Below are 22,174 nucleotides of genomic sequence, written 5' to 3' on the forward strand. Positions count from 1 at the left end.
CTCTATTATAAACACTGCAAAACACTTTATAATCAAACATTATTCACCAAAACAAATAGTATTTTATAGAAATCTTACAGAAAATACCAATTTCTTTACAGTAAAACAAATATGTTTATATACTGTATATATATATATATTATACATTGATATTATATAATGAAGTACAATAAAGGGTAAGTTCAGTAATATGTTCTTGAAATATACACAAATATAAAGACATAAAGCAAAAGTATAAATACCAGGGTGTGGAGATACTCCACAGCAAGTAAAAGTACTGGATTCAAAATGTTACTTTAGTGAAAGTACCGTAGTATTATTAACAAAATGTACTTAAAAAAGTACTCGTAATTCAGAGTGGCTTCATTATTGTAAAGTACAATATTTGTTTTTATTTAATGAATACATAAAAAGAGCATCATAATGTTGTAGTTTGTCAACGTGGAGCCAGTTTCAGATACTTTGTGTACTACTGGGTAGATCATAGTACCACTTCATATCATGTAAAAATATATCATGTATTTACCTCTGAGATGTAGTTGAGTAGAAGTCTAAAATATAATTAAATTAATAGCAATAGTAAGAATATAAAAACCTTTTGACTGCACAGTGAGTACTTTAACAGCTGATAATACTCAGGAATGCAGGACTTTTACTGAGACGTAACAGAGTATTTTTAGTGTGGTATTAGTACATTAACGTCAATAAAGGATTTGAATACTTTAAATAAAATAAACAAACACTTGGTTTCCTTCAACCATAAAGTTCCAGATCACAGGAACCCGTTGTGTGATTGTAAAGGGGAGGTGTTGACCAAGCAGCTGGCGATGGAACCAGACAGCTGACGGACTGAACGAGTCTCAGCTGAAGACAAACTGTGAGCTCTCCGTCTCCGACCGGCCGACCGACAACATCGTCCACCATGGACAACGTGGACGACCTCTTTAACCCCAGGTACGTCCTGCAAAGCTACAAAGCTACTAAGCTACTAAGCTACAGACATGTGTGTGTTTGTTGTCTGTATTCAAAGACAATATGAAGATCTAAACACCATCAAAGGTGAAATCACACATCAATTAGATTTTTAGCCGCTATTGTCAGGTTTTCTTTGGCATTCGTTAGATAAGATTATTCAAATAATTATTTTTTAATTTTAAACTCCCAAATGTTAAAATTGTTCATCATTATACGTTGTTGTGGATCGTTGTCCTTATTTTCTATTTTCTATAAGCAGCTTTAATATAGGAGCGTTTTGTTGTTGTTGTGGGAAAATCAAAACAAATATTTTTCGTTTGATACATTTTAGACCATAAAGCAGAAAAGTGTTAAAGAATTATTCTTTAATTGATTTCAAAGGCTCTTCTCATAAGATGTGGTGCTCTTTTCTCTTTAAATTATTATTATTTGTTGTTTACCTCAGACTCATGCTCTCCAATAGTATTATTTGCTGTGAACTCATTTGTTTAAGTAAAAATGTAAGATACTTGTACCTTTGTCAGAATTTTCATTTCATGCTACTTTACACTTGTCTTACATTTTAGCAGGAACTATTGCACTTTCTACTCCACTACATTTATCTGACAGTTTTAGTCACTTTACAGATTAATATTATCTACATTATTTTTGACATTAAACATTTCATCAGTTCATAAAATTATCATTTTAATGTATAAAACTACATGACAACAGTACATATAGTTGTTTAAATTAGCTGAAACCTCGACAACATTCAGATTCTTGGACTGAAATGAATCAGTGATATAATTCCAATAATAAATATAAAATAAAGGGAACCATTCTGCATTGTGAGTACTTATATTTTTAAGTGTTTTTCAATTGCAATACTGCTACTTGTACTTCAGTAAAAGGTCTGAGTACTTCATCCACTGTTGTCTCGTTCATCTTCGACCAGCTCTTGATATTTATAGCAGGAGGCTCGACTGCAGCTGTTCACTGTCAGCTGTCAGTGTGCGTGTGTGTGTGACAGTTTGTGTTACTCACATTGTGGGGACTCAACCACCATTAGGGGACAAAAGGTTATTGGTCCCCACAAGGTCAAGCAGTAACATTAAGGGTTAAGACTCCTGGTTTTCGGTTAAGGTTCGGGAAAAAGGCTGAAAGTGAAGTCGTTGCTTCATGTGTTAAAGCTGCATTCTCTCTAGTGACCACCAGGGGGCGACTCCTCTGGTTGTATAGAAGTCTATGAGAAAATGACTCTACTTCTCTCTTGATTTATTACCTCAGTAAACATTGTAGACATGAGTTTATGGTCTCAATCTCTAGTTTCAAGTCTTCTTTAATACAACGTGTTGGTGACAGCAGAGTGTGTTTGTGAATGTAAATGTTAACCAGACTTACAGCTGACGGGCGTGTCAGTAGCTGCATGTTTATCATTATGCAAATAGGCTGGTTTCAGCAAGTCAGGGTGTGTATGTGTGTGTGTGTGTGTGTGTGTGTCTCTGTGTGTGTGTAGTCCTTTGATGTGTGTTCCTTCATCACAGATAACATCTATCAAAACTTCAATGACGACTCTTTCTTTGCTTTCATGTCTTTATTTCAGAGACGAGCTCAGTCTCTCTTTATGTGGTTGAACTCTCGTTTTTACTCTGAAATATAAAATACTTTTTTGGGGATTTGGTGTCTTTTGCTTCAGTAAAAGTATTTATACAACGATGTAAAATACTCCACTAAAAGTCAAAGTCCTGACTTTAAAATCTAACTGAAGTACAGCAGAATGTACTTCCACCCAAATGTCACATATGATAGGATGGTTAGTATCGGTGCATTAATGTATGAGCTGGATTTTAGGTGTAGCTGGTTGAGGCGGAGCTACTTTTAACTACTTTATAACTTTTAGAACTTTATCAACCTGTTTTTATTTTAAATCAACTAGTTTAAAAATGTTTTAGAAATAAGTTTCTGTATCTTGAAGGCATTACATGTATATTATCTTATTTTATTTTGACTAACAATAAAAACAGATTTAAATATTTTTATTGCACAAGTAGATTCTTTCACTTTTTTATAAGAAAATAAAACAAAGTACACTATTTCCTGCTAAAATGTAGTGGAGAAAAAGTATGAAGTTGTATATAAATGTAAGGTACTTGTACCTCAACACTGTACTACGTAGTTTTCGAACTGACGAAAAAGGTTTGTTAGACACTTATATTACATATAACCTGTGTTACAACAGAATTTAATTATTTTTGGGAGTTTTGGGAGTATATTTTGTAATTTTTAGTATTTCATATGTGGGGTTTTGTACACAAAAAAAATGTACTTTTGTCTGATTTCCTTTATTTTCACACTGTTACACTGTTAACTCTCTGTTTGTTTGCAGCCTGGCAGCCGCTCTCATCAAACTCGATCCAGAGGACGGCGAGCAGATCGTGGAGTATTTCAAAGCTCAGGCCCTGCTGATGAAAGAGAAAGCACGTAAGAGAAAACACACCCAGGTCGACAGCAGCAGTGCGCCCCCCTTGTGGAGCAGATTAAACCTACTTGTGTGTTTGTTTCAGTGCTGCAGGCCTCAGTCAGAGATCAGAGGAAGCTGCTGGTGGAAAACGGAAAACTGAAGAAAGACATCGAGCTGCTGAGAACTCAGCTGCAGGACAAACAGAGGAGACGCACCGGTACACACACACACACACACACACACACTTTTATACTTTTGATAACCCTCAAACCAGGTCTGAACCATTAAACAGACCTTTAACGACGTGGGAACAAATAAATGTCCTCACTTTCTAAACATGTCCTTAAGCCCCCCACATTTTGAGTGTTCCCAAAATGTTCTTTACATTGAAAAAAAGGTTCTAACTTTTGTAAAATGTCGTCACTTTGCTGTTAAGTTCTCACTTTCTATAAAGTGTCTTCACTCTTAAGGTCTAAACCTCGACCCGATCCTCACAAAGAGGAATATAAACACACACCAACAACTGTAGATGATTTTCTTTCGCTCTGAGCTGGTTCCATGTGGAGAACCAGAGAGAACCGGAGCGGATTATTTTAATCTAATAACAACTTTATTAAGTCAAACCCTTTTGGAGATTTAACCAAAAGATTTTAAAAAAACAGGCAGATACATGAAATTGAATTCCTGCTTCTTTTTCTCTCTTTCAGCTAAAGCTTTGCTCTCCCCGGCCCCGCCTCCTCCACCTGTTAGCCCCGCCCCCACAACACCTGTTGCCAATCAACCTGCCGGAGCCACAGCTGCTGTTTTAACAAATCCTTCTCCCCCCTCCTCACACGACCGGAGAGAGAGACAGAGCAGGAGGAGGAGAGGAGAGAGGAAAGGTGAGATGGGGGAAGGAGGGAGGAAATGAGGAAAGGGAGGAAACATAGAAAGGAAATGGAGGGAAGGAAAAGACTTTACCTTTCTCTCTCTTTCTCTTCCAGCTCATCCCACCTCTGACTCTCTCTCCTTGGGGGCGGAGCCTCGCGTCGATGTGTCACGACTGGACCTTCGGGTTGGACGGATCCTCAGCGTCCGGCGCCACCCGCTGGCCGAGGCGATGTCAGTCCAGGAGGTGGACGTCGGAGAGAACGCCCCCCGAACGGTCGTCAGCAAGCTGGGAGGGAAAACACAGCTGGAGGAGGTAACAAGGACTTCATATCCAAAAAATAACAACTTTACTATCTAAATATTATAATTTAATTCTCACGATGTTACAACTGCATTCTTTAAATACCAGACTTTCTCAAAAAACTACAACTTTATAATCAAAATATAAAAATGTCCAGAAATACTCTGTTTTTACTCTCAAAATGTTACAACTTTGTTCTTAAAACATTCCGACTTTTTCCTCGAAATACTTCAACTTTATTCTCAAAGTGTAAATACTTTATGCTCAAATTATCACGATTGTATTCTTGAAATATTTCAACAATATTTTCACTTTTCATTTTACTTTATAAATGTCTTTCTTTCTTAGTATGTGCCTTCCCTTTCTCTTTTATTAATCACTCTCTTTCTTTCATTCAAAATCTGTCACCTTTACTAAAAAATGTTTTTGTAAAACGTATTTCTTCTTTCTCTCTGCAGCTCCAGGGCGGTCTAGCTGTGTTGCTATGCAACGTCAAGGCCTGTAAACTGAGGGGCGTGGTCTCCCAGGCCCGCCTCCTCTGTTGCTCCACCCCCGATGACTGCACCGAGCTGTTGACTCCGCCCACAGGCTCCACCCCCGGAGACAGGGTCACCTTCCTCAACTACCCTGGTAAACGTGGTTACAACGATGAAATTACAGCAAAATGATTTTTTCAAACATTGCCCATTGACGTCCAGTCTCGTCCATTCGCATCCACTCGCTTCTTTTTTCGTGCGGCGAGGTTACATACAAAGCTAGCTGGACGATGAAAGTAGTCTGTTTCCAGGTAACCATGAACCCACTCTCTCTGTGTTCAGGTGACCCGGACCGAGAGCTGCAGTCCAAAGACAGAGTTTGGGAGCTTCTTCAGCCCGACCTGCAGGTAGACTCAAGGGGCGTGGCCAACTACAAAGGCTGTGGGTTCGAGGTGAAGGGGAAGGGGCTGTGCAGGACCCCCTCCCTCACCGACGCCGTCATCAGATAGACGCCGCTTCATACGGGACGAGACCTGCTGAGGATGTGATGTACTTTTATTGTGAAAAGCCTTGGCAACCACTAATCACGTAGCTAGTTATCAGCCTAGCTAGTGCCGTTAGCTAACAGAAGAGGAAGACAAAAGACGATTTCATCACTGTTGTTTATTGAATAAAAAAATAAAACACAATCAGCTGTTTACTTCAGTGTTGTTTATATAATGACTTTAAGTTACACTATAGTTGAACTCCAGCCAGTATTTATTCAAGTATTTTATGTAAATAAACACAACATGAAGCAGAAAGCACAGAGATGCCTTTATGTTGACTGGTCGACTAAAATAAAACTGTAATACATCCTTTGAATAAGTAATGTTTGAGAACTGAGAGTATTGATCAGCCTTACCCTACTTTCTTAAAATAAAGGTACTAACTAGACCCATATAGGGTTCTTTGGCTGTCGCTATAGAATAGCTCGTTTTTGGTTCCTGGTAGAACCTTTCGATAACGAAGAGTTATACCTAGAACCCAAAATAAAGGGCTAATAAAGTGTGTGTTGGAGAATCTTTTTAAAGTCCGTGCTTCAAACGATCCTTTTTCTTAAACTAAACTAAATTACACAAACGTTTTTGTTAAAATTGTTTGTAGTTCCTCTGAAGTTCAGTCAGAGTGAGACCTCCGTCCTCACCGTCAGAGCTCTGTGATGGTTCCCGGCTGAGAGGCGGAGCAGCCGGTCTCTCAGCTGTCGTCCTCTGATTGACGGCCAATCACGGCTGTTGTCCAAGAATGAGACTCCTCCCCCTGCCTCTTCTGCCAGAGCTCTCAGCCAATCGCTGGTCTGTTTTAGGTAGTCTGACCGGTGAAGCCCCGCCTCCTCCAGGTGGTCAGCGTGCGTGACAACGAGTAAAGTGTGACGACGCCATTCAGGACCGAAGAGAGTCTACACGTCAACACAAAACACACAAAATCACCCAAAATATCTCACTACAATATGTGTGTGAGTGTGTGTGTGTGTGTGTGTGTGTGTGTGTGTGTGTGTGACAGCTGTGATGGAAGATTTCTATATTAATCGGGAGAAGAGAGAGTTGTTCACAAATCAATAACAAAGTCTTCAAAAGATTTAAAGTTGTCTTTGTCCATTTATTTGCTTGCAAGGGAAGAGTGCACCACAGATATTCATTCAGCAGTCTGTGGTGTGAGCTTCAACGAGATACAACATTCAGCATCCTTTCATACCTACAGAGGCCTCCGCCCCACATGACTCCCATGAAGGAAGTGTCTAGTCTGGTCTTATCTGGTTCATGCAGGTAGCTCAACTGTGAGTCGGTTGTGGTTTCTATGTTCCTGTTTTAAACGACCCTTCCGAGAAACAGAGTATGTGAACATGTCTTCAGTTAAGAAACCGGGTCTTTAGGTGCTGACATCTGTGTCTTGCAGGGCCTGTTTTACTTCTCCATTATACCAAGATGTCACACTATGTTCTTTAAAAACTTTCCATGATGCTAATACATATTTTACCATTACAGTGTGCGTGTACCTCCACCTGCTCCTCCAGTCGCGTGTTGTCGTGCGGCAGGTCGGCTCTCGCAACGAATACGAGTACATGCACGCCCTCGGGGCAGAGCTCGCACACGCTATGTGGGCGTGGCAACAGCATAGGGGGCGTGTCAACCACTCTCAGTTTGAGGTCTGACTCCGCCCCCTGCCTTCTAAAGAACCTCTGGAAGTTTCGGCTGAGCAGCCGGTGCTCCATCGTCACTGCATCACCAGAAACGCAGACGCCGGTTTGGAATCCATCTCCACCTGAAGAAACAATTGGTGAATAAAGTTTTATTTGTGGCTTCACTCTTTCTCTGTTTTTACAAAGTGAAAGTTACTTAAATGTAACCTTGGATTACAGCCTTCGCCATGTTGTTATTTTTGCAACCAGTGAACAGGAAGTGACCATATATGGACTGAGGAGGAGTGACGTAGAGACGCCGTATACGTCTCTGGTAAAGACCATAATGTACTAAATGAACATCATGCTGTATTGAAGAAGACTTGAAACTAGAGACTGAGACCATAAACTCATGTTTACAATGTTTACTGAGGTAATAAATCAAGAGAGAAGTAGAGTCATTTTCTCATAGACTTCTATACAACCAGAGGAGTCGCCCCCTGGTGGACACTAGAGAGAATGCAGCTTTAACACACGAAGCTTTGACTTCACTTTAAAGAACCGGAAGATTTATGTCTCATAACTGTGTCTAAGTACTTTATAATTTTGAAAGATTCAAATGTGTCGTTTGGGTGTAGAAACTACCGACCAATCAGAGCGTTCCCCACGGAGCTCCTCCCACTCTGCCTGTCGCCGAGCAACAGCACGTTCAGAGTGAGCACGTTCCGCTCGTCTTGACGAACGAAGCTGCCGAGGAATCCTAAAAGGTTGTCCGTGTGGAGATCCATGACAGGAAATGACAGAGCTGAACTTCAAAATAAAAAACAAACAAAATGTCCTTAATACATTCCCTTAAAAAAACATTATTTTAATTTATGAAAAATATTTTTTTCTTTGCTGAAAAATTGCGTCTATTAAATAATTCAAAATATATATTATCTAAAAAATATTTTCGAAAAAATTAAGTCTATAAAAGAATTAAAAAATTTATATTTTCTAAAATTTTTAATACAAACACAAAAACATTTCCACTCCAATTTAATACATGTTTTCAGGTTGGATAAAAGCGTTATATTTGTATTTCTTACCCTGTAAGTCGAGTAGTGTCACTCGTTGGTGTTGTCAGCCTCTGAAAGAAGTAAAAACATTCATAAAATGATCAATTCATCAGTTAGATGTTTCTTCTTATAACAATAAATCTATCAGTGGATCAAAACAACACGATTAACAGCGACACATAACCTTCTGTTATTATTGAAAGTGAGTTGCTTTGGATCGAACATAAAACTGACGTTAAACTGACGTTCAGACGATGTTCGTTAAGATCAAACAGATCAGTCGTTAGTGAATCACATTAATATTTTATCGACTGTTAAAGTACAAAACATTGAAACTCTACGATCGACAGAAAAGAAAGTGTTACCTGCTTTACTTCACCAGGAGAGGAAAACACCGTCACACTTCCTGGACTGATCCAATACTGAGTGTGTGTGTGTGTGTGTGTGTGTGTGAGTGTGTGTGTGTGTGTGTGTGTGTGTGTGTGGTTCCTGGTTAAATAATAACCAGTCCTCCCCATCTGTCCCTCACTTTTATGAGGCTGTAAAACTGACAAACATCCCTGCGATTTAGATTTAAAGGGACATCTTGTAAAGGGAAGTGTAGTGTGTGTCTGTGTGTGTCTGTGTGTGTCTGTGTGTGTGTGTCTGTGTGTGTGTGTGTGTGTGTGTGTGTGTGTGTCTGTATGTCTGTGTGTGTGTGTCTGTGTGTGTGTGTCTGTCTGTCTGTCTGTCTGTCTGTCTGTCTGTCTGTGTGTGTGTGTGTGTGTGTGTGTGTGTGTGTCTGTGTGTGTGTGTGTGTGTGTGTGTGTGTGTGTGTGGCCATAATCATGAGAAACATTCACATTTTTATAAATATGAGAAGTTTCTCATCTCATGTCGATTCATTGTAATTATATTCTAATATGAGATATTATCTCAGTTATGATCATCACATTTATAGGAAACAATCTCATAATTATAATGATTAAATGATGTGTCATCATTATGATCTCAATATTATGACATCGAGTATTTAATTTATCAAAAAATTAAAGTTCATGAGAAATATTCTCATAATAAATTCTCATGAGATACTCATTTATATTCCCATATCTTACCATTTAAAGATCTTATAATGCCGTAATTACAACAATTAAAGTATGATCATAACAATTAAATCATACAATCTCATGATCTCTTATTATTAAAGGCTTAACATCTCAGAATACTCATAATAGTTGGTATTCCTCATCATTATATTAAAATTGTGTTTTAATCATGATAATGAGGCACTAACAGCTTCATTGAGGTATTAGCTCAAATGTAAAGTTATAGTCTGTTATTATTATGAAATATCCTGAAAGAAAACCACTTCCTCTCCGTGACACACAAGAAACAGGTGACATCAGTGTGTGTGTGTGTGTGTTTGTGTGTGAGAGAGTGTGTGTGTGTTTGTGTGTGTGAGAGAGTGTGTGTGTGTGTGTTTGTGTGTGTGAGAGAGTGTGTGTGTGTGTTTGTGTGTTTGTGTGTGTGTGTGTGTGTGTGTGTGTGTGTGAGAGAGAGTGAGAGTGAGAGTGTGTGTGTGTGTGTGTGTGTGTGAGTGTGTGTTATCTCTATAACTAGCGTATCCTCACTGAGGACACAGATGCCCGACAGCGACCAACCACATCAGAGGGAACATTCTCTCCAAAGCAATTCTCAGAAATAATTTCCATATTTGGTCATAAAGTTTCTGCAAACCTTCAAAAGGATTCAAAAACGCACAAAAGTGTGTTTTCATTCCCATGCGGAGCGTTCGCTCAGAGATAAAAGAGATTCAGAGTTTTAAACAAAGCTTCCTTCACTAACGATTGAAGTGTTGATGCTCATTCTGTGTGTTTTATTCATGACGTATATGTTAATATGTTAAATGACTTTGTGTGAATGCAGAGTCAGGACTGTTGTTGAATAAAGGACTTCTCTTCTCTTCTGTAAACTGGTCACATGATGACTACATGCATGATGTCATGCTAACAGGCCGATGCTAAAGCTACAACAGCTTCCTCGCCATCATGTCCGCATGGACAGCGTGCTCGGGGGGGTTTAGCACCGCTATGAGCAGCAGGCTATGCTAGTTAGCCGACATGCTAACATTTAAAATCAGAACATTGTAATGGGTCGAGCTGGAAAGCAATGAAAAATGTGTTGTATTGTTGTTTAGTTCCTGCAGATATTTAGCTAAACATCTGATGTCACGAACGTTCTCCAACTAGAACTCATGAAGTCAGAAATAAGAAGTTGTGATTTTTAAGGCCTGATATTTGTACAAATGTTCCCTTTTTAACGGACAAACTGTCCTGTTCTTCGATGTTTTTCATTACAGGATGGAGACAAATCAACCTGCCATCAGATATTTAAATATCTGAGGTTTAAGCTTCAACTCTGTGACCATGAAGACTTTTATCTGCACACATGGTTTCATTTCCTCTTGGCGAGTCTTCTCCTCTTTCTGAATCTCATCACCGTCCAGCAGGAAAACGTCTGGTGTTCAGCTGGAGGGCTTTTCTGCCTCAGATATGACGAACAAAGAACTTTTGGTTCTTTTAAACTGATCTGTTGTCCTTTTGCATCAGGATTTAGCCTTCATAGCTTAGCATCAAGCAGCCACACGACTCTAAACTGTATATTTATTTAAACTACTAAACTTCTGCACTCATAAGATCACATTCAGTCGGTTTTGCATAAAGAAACACAATATTTCTCCCAAAAACACACAAACACAAAGACATTTAAGGAGACAAATCATTTTAATCATGAAAACACAGATTAGTGATTTGATAGAAACACAATAATTCTTCTTAAAGAGGTGGAAACAAACACATAATAACACCAACATTCATCCGAAATATACAGGAAACAACTTATAGAAAAACAGCAGCAGGACGTCTGGAGGTTAGAGACGTGGACGAGTTTACCAACCGGCTGAAGAAGAGGAGGCACAGCTGAAGAAGAGGAGGCACAGCTGAAGAAGAGGAGGCACAGCTGAAGAAGAGGAGGCACAGCTGAAGAAGAGGAGGCACAGCTGGGGTGCGGTTGTTGTGTTTTGGGGAGTTTCATTGAAGAGACTCCTGGAGGTGTTGAAGAACCTTCAGGGTTCAGCTCATCCTTCCAGTTTTTACATATTTGTGTCAAAACAGATGGAGAATTGTAGGATTTAAGTTCAGTTTTTCCTCTTTTAAATAAATTAAAAGCAAATGTGACACTTTACATGACAATGTCTTACTTTATCTTATCTTAAATGTTATCAGAATACTGACATTAAAATAAGAAAAACAATGTAAAAATGGTTGCTTTTGTTTGGCTTGTCGCAGACATTTCTCCATTCAGCGTAATTTAAGGCTTTTGTTTTGAAAATCGGAATAAATATGTTGAAGGAAAGTGAAAGGAAGTCGCTCCTCAGACGAGATGAGAACGATACTGAGATGAGTGAACGTTTTCTTGCTTGAGAACAAAGATATGTGATGATATAGTATTTCTGTATTGTTGTCTGTTGGTGTAAATGAGGTCAAACCGGACTTCAAAGTGCTTCCTGCTGGTCTAGACTTCAGAAACCAGATCTGAACCACAAAGAGTTTCATGCGACAGGAAGCTCATTAGCAATGAGGCAGTTCTGGACGGAGGGGGCGGGGCTTCACACAGGTGTGACCAGGTTTTGGTTATTCAGTCTCTCGGAGTCCTTTCCTTCCTTCCTTCCTTCCTTCCTTCCTTCGTCTTCCTCCTCAGTTTTTCTGGCACACATGAAGTCTCGCCTTCGAAGGCGAGGACTTTGCCGACGAGGACGAGGAGGACAGCGGTGACGTGTGCGGGGACGAGTGGCGAGACGGGGACGCCGCCATCTTGGACTTTGCCGCCGCAAGCAACGACGAAGACGAGGACAAAGGCCGGGCGTTGCGCTCCCGTAGCGTCCGGCAGCCGAGTCCACCGCCACAGGGGCAGCGCTGGAACAGCTCCAGGCCGTGGTTCCCCTTCCGGCGGTGTCGCGTGCAAACCTGTCCCTCCTGCAACACGGGTTTGCAGATGCGGGTCCAGAAGTGACGAGCGCAGCAAAGACCGTCGGAGCAGTCGGGGGAGCGGAGGCAGGGATCCCCGACCTGTCCTGAGACACAAAGACACCTTCATGAGACACAAAGACACTTCCGGACCAATCAGAAGCCTCGAGGCAGAGATTGAGACGGGTTGTTTGGTATAAAGAGAAAGAAATGAAATAGAAGAACATTTTGAATAAAGCCTCATGGAAAAGCATCTTTTATTTCAACAATCGGCAAAATTACACCGTTCATCACAAACAGAGGCTGTAAAAAAACAACAATATCCTCAGATTGTTATCTTTACGATGATCTCAGTCAAACTATGACGTCATGATTGATTCATCTGAAACCAACAGTCATGTGACAACAAGGAGGAGACACTCTGACTGAACTACAGGAAGTGAACACGGGGAGGAGAGAGAGAGGAGGGGAGAGAGGAGAGAGAGGGGAGGAGAGGAGAGAGGAGAGGAGAGAGGAGAGGTGGATGAGAGGAGGGGAGAGAGAGGAGAGAGGAGGGGAGAGAGGAGAGGAGAGGAGGAGAGAGGGGAGGAGAGGAGGAGGAGAGGTGGATGAGAGGAGGGGAGAGAGAGGAGAGGAGGAGAGAGGAGGGGAGAGGAGGAGAGAGGAGAGGATGAAACGTGAATAACTCAATGAAGCACATAAAGCCTCCATTTCTTATAAGTTGGTAAAACTTGTGGACACTTTGAAACAAGTTGGATATAAAGATTCTATTGTTTTCCAGTTTTTGAAATAGAAATTGTTAAAGAAATTCAACTTGCATTTCTTTATTTTCCATTGATGTGATTGTAACTGTGTTGTTCTGCACTAAAGACATGTTCTAGTTCTCTCTACTTCTAGTCATGAGGGTTCTGCTTCATAGAGGAGCAGAACCTTTATAATATATATTTATTATAGATTGCAGTGAGAAACGAGGCCACAGAGGGTTAGATGTCTGGGGTTCAGACGGTTTTATCACAAAGAATTAAAACGTGAGACACTTGAGATCACAAGACGTTCCAGACAAAATAAAGAGGAAGATCTTTTGAATATGGTGGTTTATTCCCACGTTAACATGAAGCTCACCTTTACCTGAGGCCCCTTTGACCTCCGTCCTCCCTCTCTTCCTCCAGCCTTTCTTTTCAGACAGACTCATCCCTCCGTCTGAGTCGGGGATCCTCTGAGACACGAAGCCGTCCTCGACGGGGACACAGATATCTGGAGATTGTTTAAAGATTTATCTTTAGACATCCTGAGACACCAACGTTTCGTCTTTTACAATCAGAATTATGAGATTGTTTTCAGATATTACTTCACCATCAACAGTGTGACTTCATAGTGTTACAATCCTGAGAAACTAAATTAAAAAGTCAAAATATTAAATTAATACTCCCTCTCATATAAGATTGTATTTATTTTTAAAGTAATTCATAAAAAATGTTGCTAGCGGTGTCTTCCGTCGAACATCGTATAATTAATAAAAATGTGAACAAATGATAAACGATAAAAGACCCATCTTACTGTTGCTGCAGCGGTTGCCCGGGCAACACATCCCGTCCCTATGGCAACGCCTCTTCCTCCTGCGGCAGGTGTGACATCGCGGGTGGGCGGGGCCTCTGGTGGGGGCGGGGACTCTGGTGGGGGCGTGGCAGTAGCTGCCCTCTCTGCACTCCAGGTCGCTCATGCACTGATAGAGCTGGAGGAAGAGGAAGAGGAAGAGAGAAGAAGAAGAGTCATTCAGGGCGGCTCTGACGTCATGCATAACGTCACACACACTCACCGTGAGGTCCAAGCTGGGCTCCCACGCGCTCCTGTTCAGCGGCAGCGCGTGCGACTCCCTCAGGATCACCGTTCGAATGGCGTTCAGACGGACGCGCGCCGCCGACGAGCCGCGGGAGCACGCCGCCAGCAAGAGCAGGAGCACGAGACAGACCATCAGCACCAAGTGACGGGTCATGACTGCTGCTGCAAGAAATACAAATATAATAAATAGTCTTAAATATGACATTACAATAGTTTATAAACCCTTTAAAACGAATTTACTCTTAATGATAGTAAATAAAACCTTAATGTCCTTTATGTTAAATGTGCATCATGTTAAAACAAAAATATAATAAATACACAGGAAACTCGCTGCACGAGCTAAAATATGACATTTAAATAGTTTATAAACTCTTTAAAAGCTTTGAAACAAATTTACTCTAAATTACAGTCACAAAAACATCTTGTTTTATTGTCCTTTAATCTAAATGTGCATCATGTTACTGGAGATAAATACATTCGTGTCTTTTGGGAAACTTTGAAAAAGTTAAAACAAAACATCATGAAGCAGTTCTGAGAGTCAGAAACAAAATAATCTCACTTTAAAGTTCAGCACGCTTTTATTTTGAAAGGCACAAGCCGATACTCCCGCAGACAGGTGTGATTATGAACTATAACTGAATGAATGAATGTCTCACCTGTAGCTTAAAGATGACACGGTCCTCTCAGGTTAGAAGGTGTTTCCGGTGTCTCTCAGATGAGCAGAGCGCTCGTGAGCCCCTCGGTGTTCGGACAGGTGAGCTGGACCCGGACCGTCGGTCCTCTTTATAGGCTGCTCTCTCTCCTCTGCCACGCGCACACACCCGGTCCAACCCACTGGCCGCGGCCACGCGCGCCCCAGCAGACCCCTCCCGCGCGCACATCGATACCCTCGCGCCACCCTCACCTGCAGCCATCGATACACAGAGAGAGAGGAAGACGTCCGTCCTGACTCCAACGTCTCCTCTCTCAGCATGTTAGAATAATACTAAAGTTAAAAAACATTTTACTGGAAAGAATCAAACAAATACATTTAAAAATACACTCAGGATGCACAAATATGTATCTAATATTCAGATTACCACCTAGAGAAAGCCGGGAGATGAGCAGTACAAAAACACAATGTACACAGATATTATACTCATTGGTAAAATAGAGAAGTATTAACAAGTAAAGTATTTCCTTTATTACTGTAGTTACAGATGTATTCACAGCATCTGATGGTGCTGGTCAAAGTTGAGATACTTTTATACTTTATCATATATATATACATATATATATACATATATATATATATATGTATATACTGAGGTGTACAGTAAAAAGTACAATATGTATTTCTTTATGTGTTGTGTGTATAAGTACACTCCACAGACCTGTTCCCTTTAGTTCCCTCCTTGCTTCCTCTCCTTCTGTTTCCTGAGCTCTCAGCTCCTGATTGGTGGACTTCTTCCTGAGCTGAGGTGGACTCCTACTTTCCTAACCTTTCCTTTCCTAACCGCCTAACCTTTCCTAACCTTTCCTAACCTTTCCTAACCTTTCCTTTCCTAACCATGTGAAGGAGAGTTCATGAGGAGTTAGGAAAGGAGAACCGAGGACTAAGTTTTGCTTTTTAACACTTTAATACTTTTTTATCTCATATCGTTTGTTTTCATGATGCGTCACTTTAAATGTCGCCGCCACAAGGAATTGTGGGTCGGCATTATCTCCTTTCCTTTGGTAAAGGATGCTCCAGTGTTTCCTTTGCAAAAGGGGATAAGAAAGGAAGCATTGAAGCACCTTTCCTCAACATCGAGAGGACACATTTTCTCACAAGAAAGTAGAGAAGAAAATTATAAAACCTGGTGAATTATGAGAAATTTAGTTTTTACCAAATCAAGATTAAGACAAAAATAATCCTTTAAATCAAGATGATAGATATTAAAATAACATTGTATATATATTAATTAAATATAAATTAAATATGAATTAAATATGAATTAACATTATAGATATTAATTCATTTAGAGAGTTATTAAATCAAAATTCTATTGAATTCATATAATATATATTAAATAAATATGAAAGATAATAAAACAATACTATATATTTTAAGATTATTAGATAGTAAATCAGAACTGTGACTTTTGAGACCAAACTGACTTATTAAATATTAAATTAAAGTCATGAGTTTATTATGATGCACATTTATTTTTCTTTCATGTTAATTCTTCTGACGGCTCGTTCAAATCATCTTCACATCCAAGAAATAACCAAAACAAATATCTACGTTTGATTCTCTTCAATCACAGAAAGTTCAGTTCTTCTTCATGGAACAGAGTTTCATTTCAAAAACAGTGTTGGAACGTAACTTAGTAGACTACAGTTACTCAATTACTATACTAAAGTACAATTAGAGGTACTGGCACTTTAAATGCAACACACACACACACGCACACACACACACACACACACACGCACACACACACACACACACACGCACACACACACACACACACTGTTGATAATAAACAGAAACAGCTGCTGACGATTGAGTTTCTGTGTCAGAGGTTCAGTGAATGTGGACCGACGGGACCACGGCGCCGCCCTGAGGTCACATGTTGAACTGCAGCTGACAGACAGAAACACTCAGAGAGAGAAAGGCATGCTGGGATTCTGAGTATAATAATCTGAATCTGCACAGTAAGATGTACTTTACCTCAGTGGTAACTTGAGGTAAAGTACAGCAAGGTACATATAGTACACATTACACAACCCATTAAAAACATACAAATATACACTAAACAATAGAGAAAATGTGCAGGTAGTAGCAAATAAGTTATGTAAATAATAAATGAGAACACAATAACGAGTGTCCCACCCCTCTCATTAGCAAAGCTGCTGTCTGCTGGACTGGAGAGTCTCAGGTGAGACGGCTTAATTGAATTAGTTTTGTGCTTAATATGTGCAACGCAAATGAAGTTTTCTTTATTTGAGAACCGAAACCGGAGATTTAACAAGAGTTAAAAATGACATAATTATGGGAAATGAACTGGAGAGCAACTTAGTGTTTATTTATTTGTGTAAAGTGTCCAGAGCAGAGTTTTAGTTGATGTTCAACAAGAAAAATGAGTACACTTTGAAGATAAAAGGTTCAGTGTGTTATTTGTGCAGTGCAAATGAAGTTGGAAGCATTTCCAAGAAAACACTACGTTAGTTTCGTGTCTTTAATGTCCTTTAACTTGCTGTTGTACGACTTCTCAGTTTGAATCAGTCACTTCCTGTGTGGAGAAGGATTTCCTGCCAGAGAAACAAACTATTTTAAAGTCTGAGTGAGTCATGAGAGGGTTAAGTTCCCCTCCTCCTCCTCCTGGGTTCAGCCTTCCATGAAAACCTGTTTCTACTCGCCTCAGAAACATTCCAGCCCTCGAGGCTGCCGGCTGGTTAAAAACCAAAGAAGCTTCATATCTGCAGTTTGTCTCTTTAGTGAGTTCATCGTAGTCTCACCATGTTAGTCTCCACATTCCTCTGCAGGTTCTGTCGCTCTAAACCTGCAGGACTCCGAATCTACGCAGTGAGTTTAACATCTGGTACTTTTTACAGAGCAAAAGTCTGGGAGATTCTTAACCCTTTATTTAAACGATCCTGTTTTCCTTAAAGATGGAGGCTTGAAGTTCTGTAAATGTGTCGATACATCAACATTGAATAAAGAAAAACTACTAACATTCGTACAATTGTGTCAGAAACTACTGCTCACTGCTATTACTACTAATACTATGCAACTTCTTCAAATACTTGCATTGCAACAACAATATTAGTACTGTATGCTACAACTGATAGCATCAGTGCTACTACTAGTTGTACTGCTAGTACTAATGCTTCTGCTAGTTTTACCCAACTTGTGGGGACACGCCTTCATTGATTTAAGCTTAAAGTATAGTCATCTTTAGGATTACGCTGGTATGGTTATGGTTGATACGTCTCCAGGAAATGAATGTAAGTCAATGTAGTGTCCCTAAAATCCATGAACACATGACTCAAAAGCAAACAGAAGGGCGTTGGTTTCTGGTTCAGGAAGAAGAGTCAGAGGTGTGATAGATTTCTCTTTCCCTCCCAGGCCAGTCCGGTCTGGTCTGCTTGTGTCGTTTCCAGGTTCAGCAGCCAGCCCACATCCACAGGTAATCAAGTAACTCCAACAGCAACGCTTCCAAAATCACCTCATTTAAAAAGGACGTTACCTGCATTGTTACAGGCTTTAGACTGTGAACCAACAACACTCAGTCTACAGACATGCTAACAGTTTGTATGTCTGCACAGCTGCGAGCTAAACGCTAACATGCTGATGTTCAGCAGGTATAATGTTTACCATGTTAGCTTACCATGTTAGCATTCTACAAGTCCTTATGAGTGAACCAGCTATAAATAAAATATAACCAATAATAACATAATAACAATAATACATGAAAAATCAATTACAAAACAGCAATTCGATTTTATTTGAATCACCGTTTGGAACATTGTTTAGAGGACATCTCTCTTTCTCTTTCAGATGCGTTTGTTCGTTACAGCTTCGGCCGCCCCGTCCTCTCTCTGCGACTCCCTGCTGGTCAGCAGAGTCGCTTCACTCTGACGCCCATGTTGACCACGGTCGGTGACCTCCTGCGTGACATCACAACCAAGGACCCCGGGGTGCACACCGCCGCCCTGCTCAACAGAGGTAATGCAAACAGCACATGCGTACTACTATACTTGGAAGGACCCTAAAACTAAGTTTACATTTTCAGCGTTTTGAAGACAAAGTAGTGAAGTTTCCTCACTTTTTAAAAATGTCCTAATTGTCCAAAATGTCCTCATTAAAATGTAGTTTCCTCAAATACCCCTACTTTACAGAAATGGCCCCGCTATCCACAGATGTCCTCTTTCTAAAAATTCTCACTCTCAAAAATGTCTTCAATGTCTTTAAATGTCCCTACTTTTATCAAATGTCCCCAAGCCCCAAAAATGTCCTCGCATTACAGCTAATTCCCTCACCTTCTAAAAATGTCTCCACTTTCTGAAATCATCATCAAATTCCTTAAATGTCTATTTAGAAATGTCCTCTTTCCAAAATGTCTTGAAATTCTTTATTGCCCCTACTTTTAAGAAATGTTCCCACTTTCTGAAAAATCTCGCTTTCCAAAAAATTTTCTTGAGTTGCCCGAAATGTCACTGCTGTCCGTCCACAGATGTCCTCACTTTCTATAAATAGTTTCAGTTTACAATAATGTCCTCAAACCCCAAAAATATACTTGCTTACAGCAAATTCCCTCTCCTTCTAAAAATGTCTCCACTTTGTTAAATGTCGTCACTTTACAAAAAATATTTTCAGTTTCCAAAAATGTCCACATTTTCTAACATGTCTCCTTTTTGTAAAAATGCATTCACTTTTGACAAACGTCCCGACTTTCTTAAAATCCTGACCTACAACAAATGTCCTCAAGTCCTCACTTACAACTGATTTCCTCACTTACAAAGAATGCCTCGACTTTCCCAAAAATGTCTGTTTACTGAAAATGTCCTGAGCATTATTTTTCACAAATGTCCCTACTTTCTAAAAACATCCTCACTTTTAATCTAAAACTCAAACTGGTCCTCACAAAGATGGAAGCAGAAGAGCAGCCACACAAGTAAAGTCAGAATACATGAAACTAAACTTTGTTTTGTCCTCAGACGGACAGAGAATCTCTTCATGCACCTTCATGGAAACAGTTTTAAATGAAGACTTTCAACTGGTCATCAATGGCGTCACACACAACGTTCGCTCACTTGGACAAGGTACGACCTGTGTGGACGAGGTTAGCTTAGCTTTGCATGAAGATGCACTTTGACTGATTCCTGTTATGAAACGTTTAGTTCATTCAGAACGACTGGAGAAAAAAGTATTAATACCACAAACCCCCCGTTTCTGTGTCCGTCAGGTTCGTCTCATGAACACATGTTGGGTCCGGACGACATGAAGTACGTGGTCCGCCTGCTTCACTCGGCTCTGAATCTTCCTCAGCGGCAGCACATCAAACACAACGAGCTGCTGATGAGACAGGAGCAGCTCAAAGAGCAGCTGCAGCCGCTCGAGACGGTAAATTACAGGATATAATATTCTATAATAATATGAAACGTTGAAAGGAGACATCCTGTATTACTGTTATATTTTGCTGATAGAACCTCTCTACTTTTACTTAAATAACATTTTGAATTCAGCACTTTTACTGAAGTATCTTTGTACGATGATATTTGTACTTTTATTCAAGTAAAGGATCTGAGCGCTTCTAAAGCTCATTGGACACTACAAAGACATTCAGTATGAGCATGAACACACCTGTGTTTCTCTCTGTGTGTGTGTGTGTGTGTGTGTACAGGTGAGAGTCAAGATGGCGCAGGAGGCGGAGTCTAGAGCATCAATACTGGGGTGGGGGGGGCTTGCCTACCTGTCCCTGCAGGGAGGATTCCTGGGTTACCTCACCTGGTAATGAGCACACACACACACACACACACACACACACACACACACACACTAACCTGAAACTCTACTGCACTCCAGTATCCTGTAATCATGTTTTAATGTTTGTGTGTGTTGACAGGTATGTGTTTGCGTGGGACGTCATGGAACCAGTCACCTTCTTCATCACCTGCAGCACCAGCATGATGTTCTTCGCCTACTACATCCTCACCAAACAGGTAGGGACCCTGTGAGTGGGTCTGCTGTCTTTGTGAAGAACAATGAATGTTTTGTAGACCTGATAAGTGAGCACCGGGTCCCCACTTCACTTAAAGATCCCCACTTCACTTAAAGGTCTCCACTTCACTTAAAGGTCCCCACTTCACTTAAAGGTCCCCACTTCACTTAAAGGTCCCCACTTCACTTAAAGGTCTCCACTTCGCCAATTGTTCCCACTAAGTCAACGGTCCCCACCACGCTGTGAGGTCCCCACTTCACCAAATCTTCACTTCGCCCAAAGGTCTGAGGGTCTTCATAAGTACAAACATGTGTCTGTGATTTAAAATGTGTGTGTTTGTGTTGACAGGATTTAATCTATCCGAATGCGCGAGATCGTCAGTTCCTTCACTTCTTCCACCAGAAAGCATCTCAACAGAAATTCAATGTTCAAAAATACAACGAACTCAAAGAAGAGCTGGCAAAGGTGATGGGCACACACACACACACACACACACACACACACACACACACACACACACACAAAGTGTTTACACAGCAACACTCTTCTAGAAAAGATGTCTTTTGTGGCGCTAACCTTTCTTATTAATTATGTTGTGTGGACTTCTTATTTGTTTCTCCCCCGCCAAAATAAGAGGTTTTCATTCGTTCATTTATAGTTAGAATGAAATGGATGCTTACAGCAGACTATTCCAAAACTGCCACCTGAAGTCATTCACATGTAGAAACCTGTGTGGTTGCAGGTGGAAGGTGATCTCAGCAGCTTGAGGAGCGCCATCCGGCTGCAGGTGGATCAGCCTCAACCACAGAGAGCCACCTGAGGTTTCACTTTATTCTTTTTTTGACATTAAATGTCCCTTTTGCACATTTTCGTACTTTGTTTCTTCACACTTTTGTCATCTGTTTTTATTAAAAACACAATGAAGTAAAAAGGTTCTTATCCTGTGTCCTTGATTTATCTCGAGGTATTTGTGAAATTGATGTAAAGAAAAGCGTATTTTTAGGTATGCTCTATATCAAACTCCCTCTTTATTCCTCTTCCTGTAAAACATTTCAATATTCTTAATGACACATTCTGCACTTAAAGGCAAAAACACACTTATTTCATAAGTTAAAATTTAAATGTTTGTGCAGCAGTTGCAGAACAAACGTACAAAGTAGGAAAGAGTGAAATTTAGTATTTTGTTAGCTTACAAAAATACGCTATTTGTAGAAACAGCATTTATATTTTGTTTGCAATCTGTGGCAGAACCAACGGTTGCCCCGCCACATGCAGCGGACTTTTAAAAGTGTTTCCTTGTTTTGTGTGCAGACACGACTTCTGACAGCTTTAATTCCTGTTAAACGTGTGTGTGGCCA

At 40.3% G+C, this 22,174-nt stretch overlaps 4 protein-coding genes across 5 annotated transcripts; 2 read left to right on the forward strand and 2 right to left on the reverse strand.

Annotated features, from left to right (window-relative positions):
• Window positions 1–557: 557 nt before the first annotated feature.
• aimp1b (aminoacyl tRNA synthetase complex interacting multifunctional protein 1b) lies at window positions 558–5,748 on the forward strand. Its single transcript, XM_076085064.1, has 7 exons — window positions 558–954; window positions 3,344–3,438; window positions 3,522–3,635; window positions 4,126–4,299; window positions 4,402–4,601; window positions 5,048–5,219; window positions 5,408–5,748. The coding sequence occupies exons 1-7, from the start codon at window positions 923–925 to the stop codon at window positions 5,572–5,574; spliced, it is 954 nt and encodes a 317-aa protein (XP_075941179.1). The 5' UTR covers window positions 558–922; the 3' UTR covers window positions 5,575–5,748.
• A 479-nt stretch (window positions 5,749–6,227) lies between these two features.
• Window positions 6,228–8,011, reverse strand: LOC142943479 (GTPase IMAP family member GIMD1-like). Its single transcript, XM_076085012.1, has 3 exons — window positions 7,873–8,011; window positions 7,101–7,366; window positions 6,228–6,503 (listed from the first exon to the last, which is right to left on the reverse strand). Exons 1-3 carry the CDS (start codon window positions 8,009–8,011, stop codon window positions 6,228–6,230), a joined length of 681 nt encoding a protein of 226 aa, XP_075941127.1.
• A 3,972-nt stretch (window positions 8,012–11,983) lies between these two features.
• LOC142943516 (dickkopf-related protein 2-like) lies at window positions 11,984–14,281 on the reverse strand. Its single transcript, XM_076085076.1, has 4 exons — window positions 14,105–14,281; window positions 13,846–14,020; window positions 13,411–13,542; window positions 11,984–12,395 (listed from the first exon to the last, which is right to left on the reverse strand). Exons 1-4 carry the CDS (start codon window positions 14,279–14,281, stop codon window positions 12,019–12,021), a joined length of 861 nt encoding a protein of 286 aa, XP_075941191.1. The 3' UTR covers window positions 11,984–12,018.
• A 3,155-nt stretch (window positions 14,282–17,436) lies between these two features.
• Window positions 17,437–21,751, forward strand: LOC142943497 (calcium uniporter regulatory subunit MCUb, mitochondrial-like). Of its 2 annotated transcripts, XM_076085051.1 has the most exons (9): window positions 17,441–17,677; window positions 18,221–18,281; window positions 18,653–18,820; window positions 19,813–19,917; window positions 20,061–20,218; window positions 20,499–20,605; window positions 20,721–20,817; window positions 21,165–21,281; window positions 21,559–21,751. In XM_076085051.1, the coding sequence occupies exons 1-9, from the start codon at window positions 17,612–17,614 to the stop codon at window positions 21,634–21,636; spliced, it is 957 nt and encodes a 318-aa protein (XP_075941166.1). In that variant the 5' UTR covers window positions 17,441–17,611; the 3' UTR covers window positions 21,637–21,751. The 2 variants fall into 2 exon arrangements, 1 of the variants encoding a protein (XP_075941166.1); XR_012952078.1 differs by lacking the exons at window positions 21,165–21,281; window positions 21,559–21,751 and adding an exon at window positions 20,990–21,158 and having other exon boundaries at window positions 17,437–17,677; window positions 20,721–20,894.
• The last annotated feature ends 423 nt before the right edge of the window (window positions 21,752–22,174 follow it).

The sequence above is a fragment of the Anarhichas minor genome, unplaced genomic scaffold (assembly GCF_050575085.1).
Source record: "Anarhichas minor isolate MPS153535 unplaced genomic scaffold, ASM5057508v1 ptg000137l, whole genome shotgun sequence".
Classification (NCBI taxonomy): Eukaryota; Metazoa; Chordata; class Actinopteri; order Perciformes; family Anarhichadidae; genus Anarhichas; species Anarhichas minor.

Bases quoted from the DNA above. Each gene is read 5' to 3' on its own strand.
- aimp1b (XM_076085064.1), top strand. From the start codon at position 923: ATGGACAACGTGGACGACCTCTTTAACCCCAG. The intron at 955-3,343 runs GTACGTCCTGCA...GTTTGTTTGCAG, and splicing joins GACGACCTCTTTAACCCCAG to CCTGGCAGCCGCTCTCATCA. The intron at 5,220-5,407 runs GTAAACGTGGTT...CTCTGTGTTCAG, and splicing joins CACCTTCCTCAACTACCCTG to GTGACCCGGACCGAGAGCTG.
- LOC142943479 (XM_076085012.1), bottom strand. From the start codon at position 8,011: ATGGATCTCCACACGGACAACCTTTTAGGATTCCTCGGCAGCTTCGTT. The intron at 7,367-7,872 runs GTCGGTAGTTTC...TTGTTTCTTCAG, and splicing joins CGTGGGGAACGCTCTGATTG to GTGGAGATGGATTCCAAACC. The intron at 6,504-7,100 runs GTACACGCACAC...GTTGACGTGTAG, and splicing joins GACTGGAGGAGCAGGTGGAG to ACTCTCTTCGGTCCTGAATG.
- LOC142943516 (XM_076085076.1), bottom strand. From the start codon at position 14,281: ATGACCCGTCACTTGGTGCTGATGGTCTGTCTCGTGCTCCTGCTCTTG. The intron at 14,021-14,104 runs GTGAGTGTGTGT...CTCTTCCTCCAG, and splicing joins AGCCCAGCTTGGACCTCACG to CTCTATCAGTGCATGAGCGA. The intron at 12,396-13,410 runs GTGAGCTTCATG...TTTGTGTCTCAG, and splicing joins CAAAGGGGCCTCAGGTAAAG to GACAGGTCGGGGATCCCTGC.
- LOC142943497 (XM_076085051.1), top strand. From the start codon at position 17,612: ATGTTAGTCTCCACATTCCTCTGCAGGTTCTGTCGCTCTAAACCTGCA. The intron at 20,219-20,498 runs GTAAATTACAGG...GTGTGTGTACAG, and splicing joins AGCTGCAGCCGCTCGAGACG to GTGAGAGTCAAGATGGCGCA. The intron at 20,606-20,720 runs GTAATGAGCACA...GTGTGTTGACAG, and splicing joins TTCCTGGGTTACCTCACCTG to GTATGTGTTTGCGTGGGACG.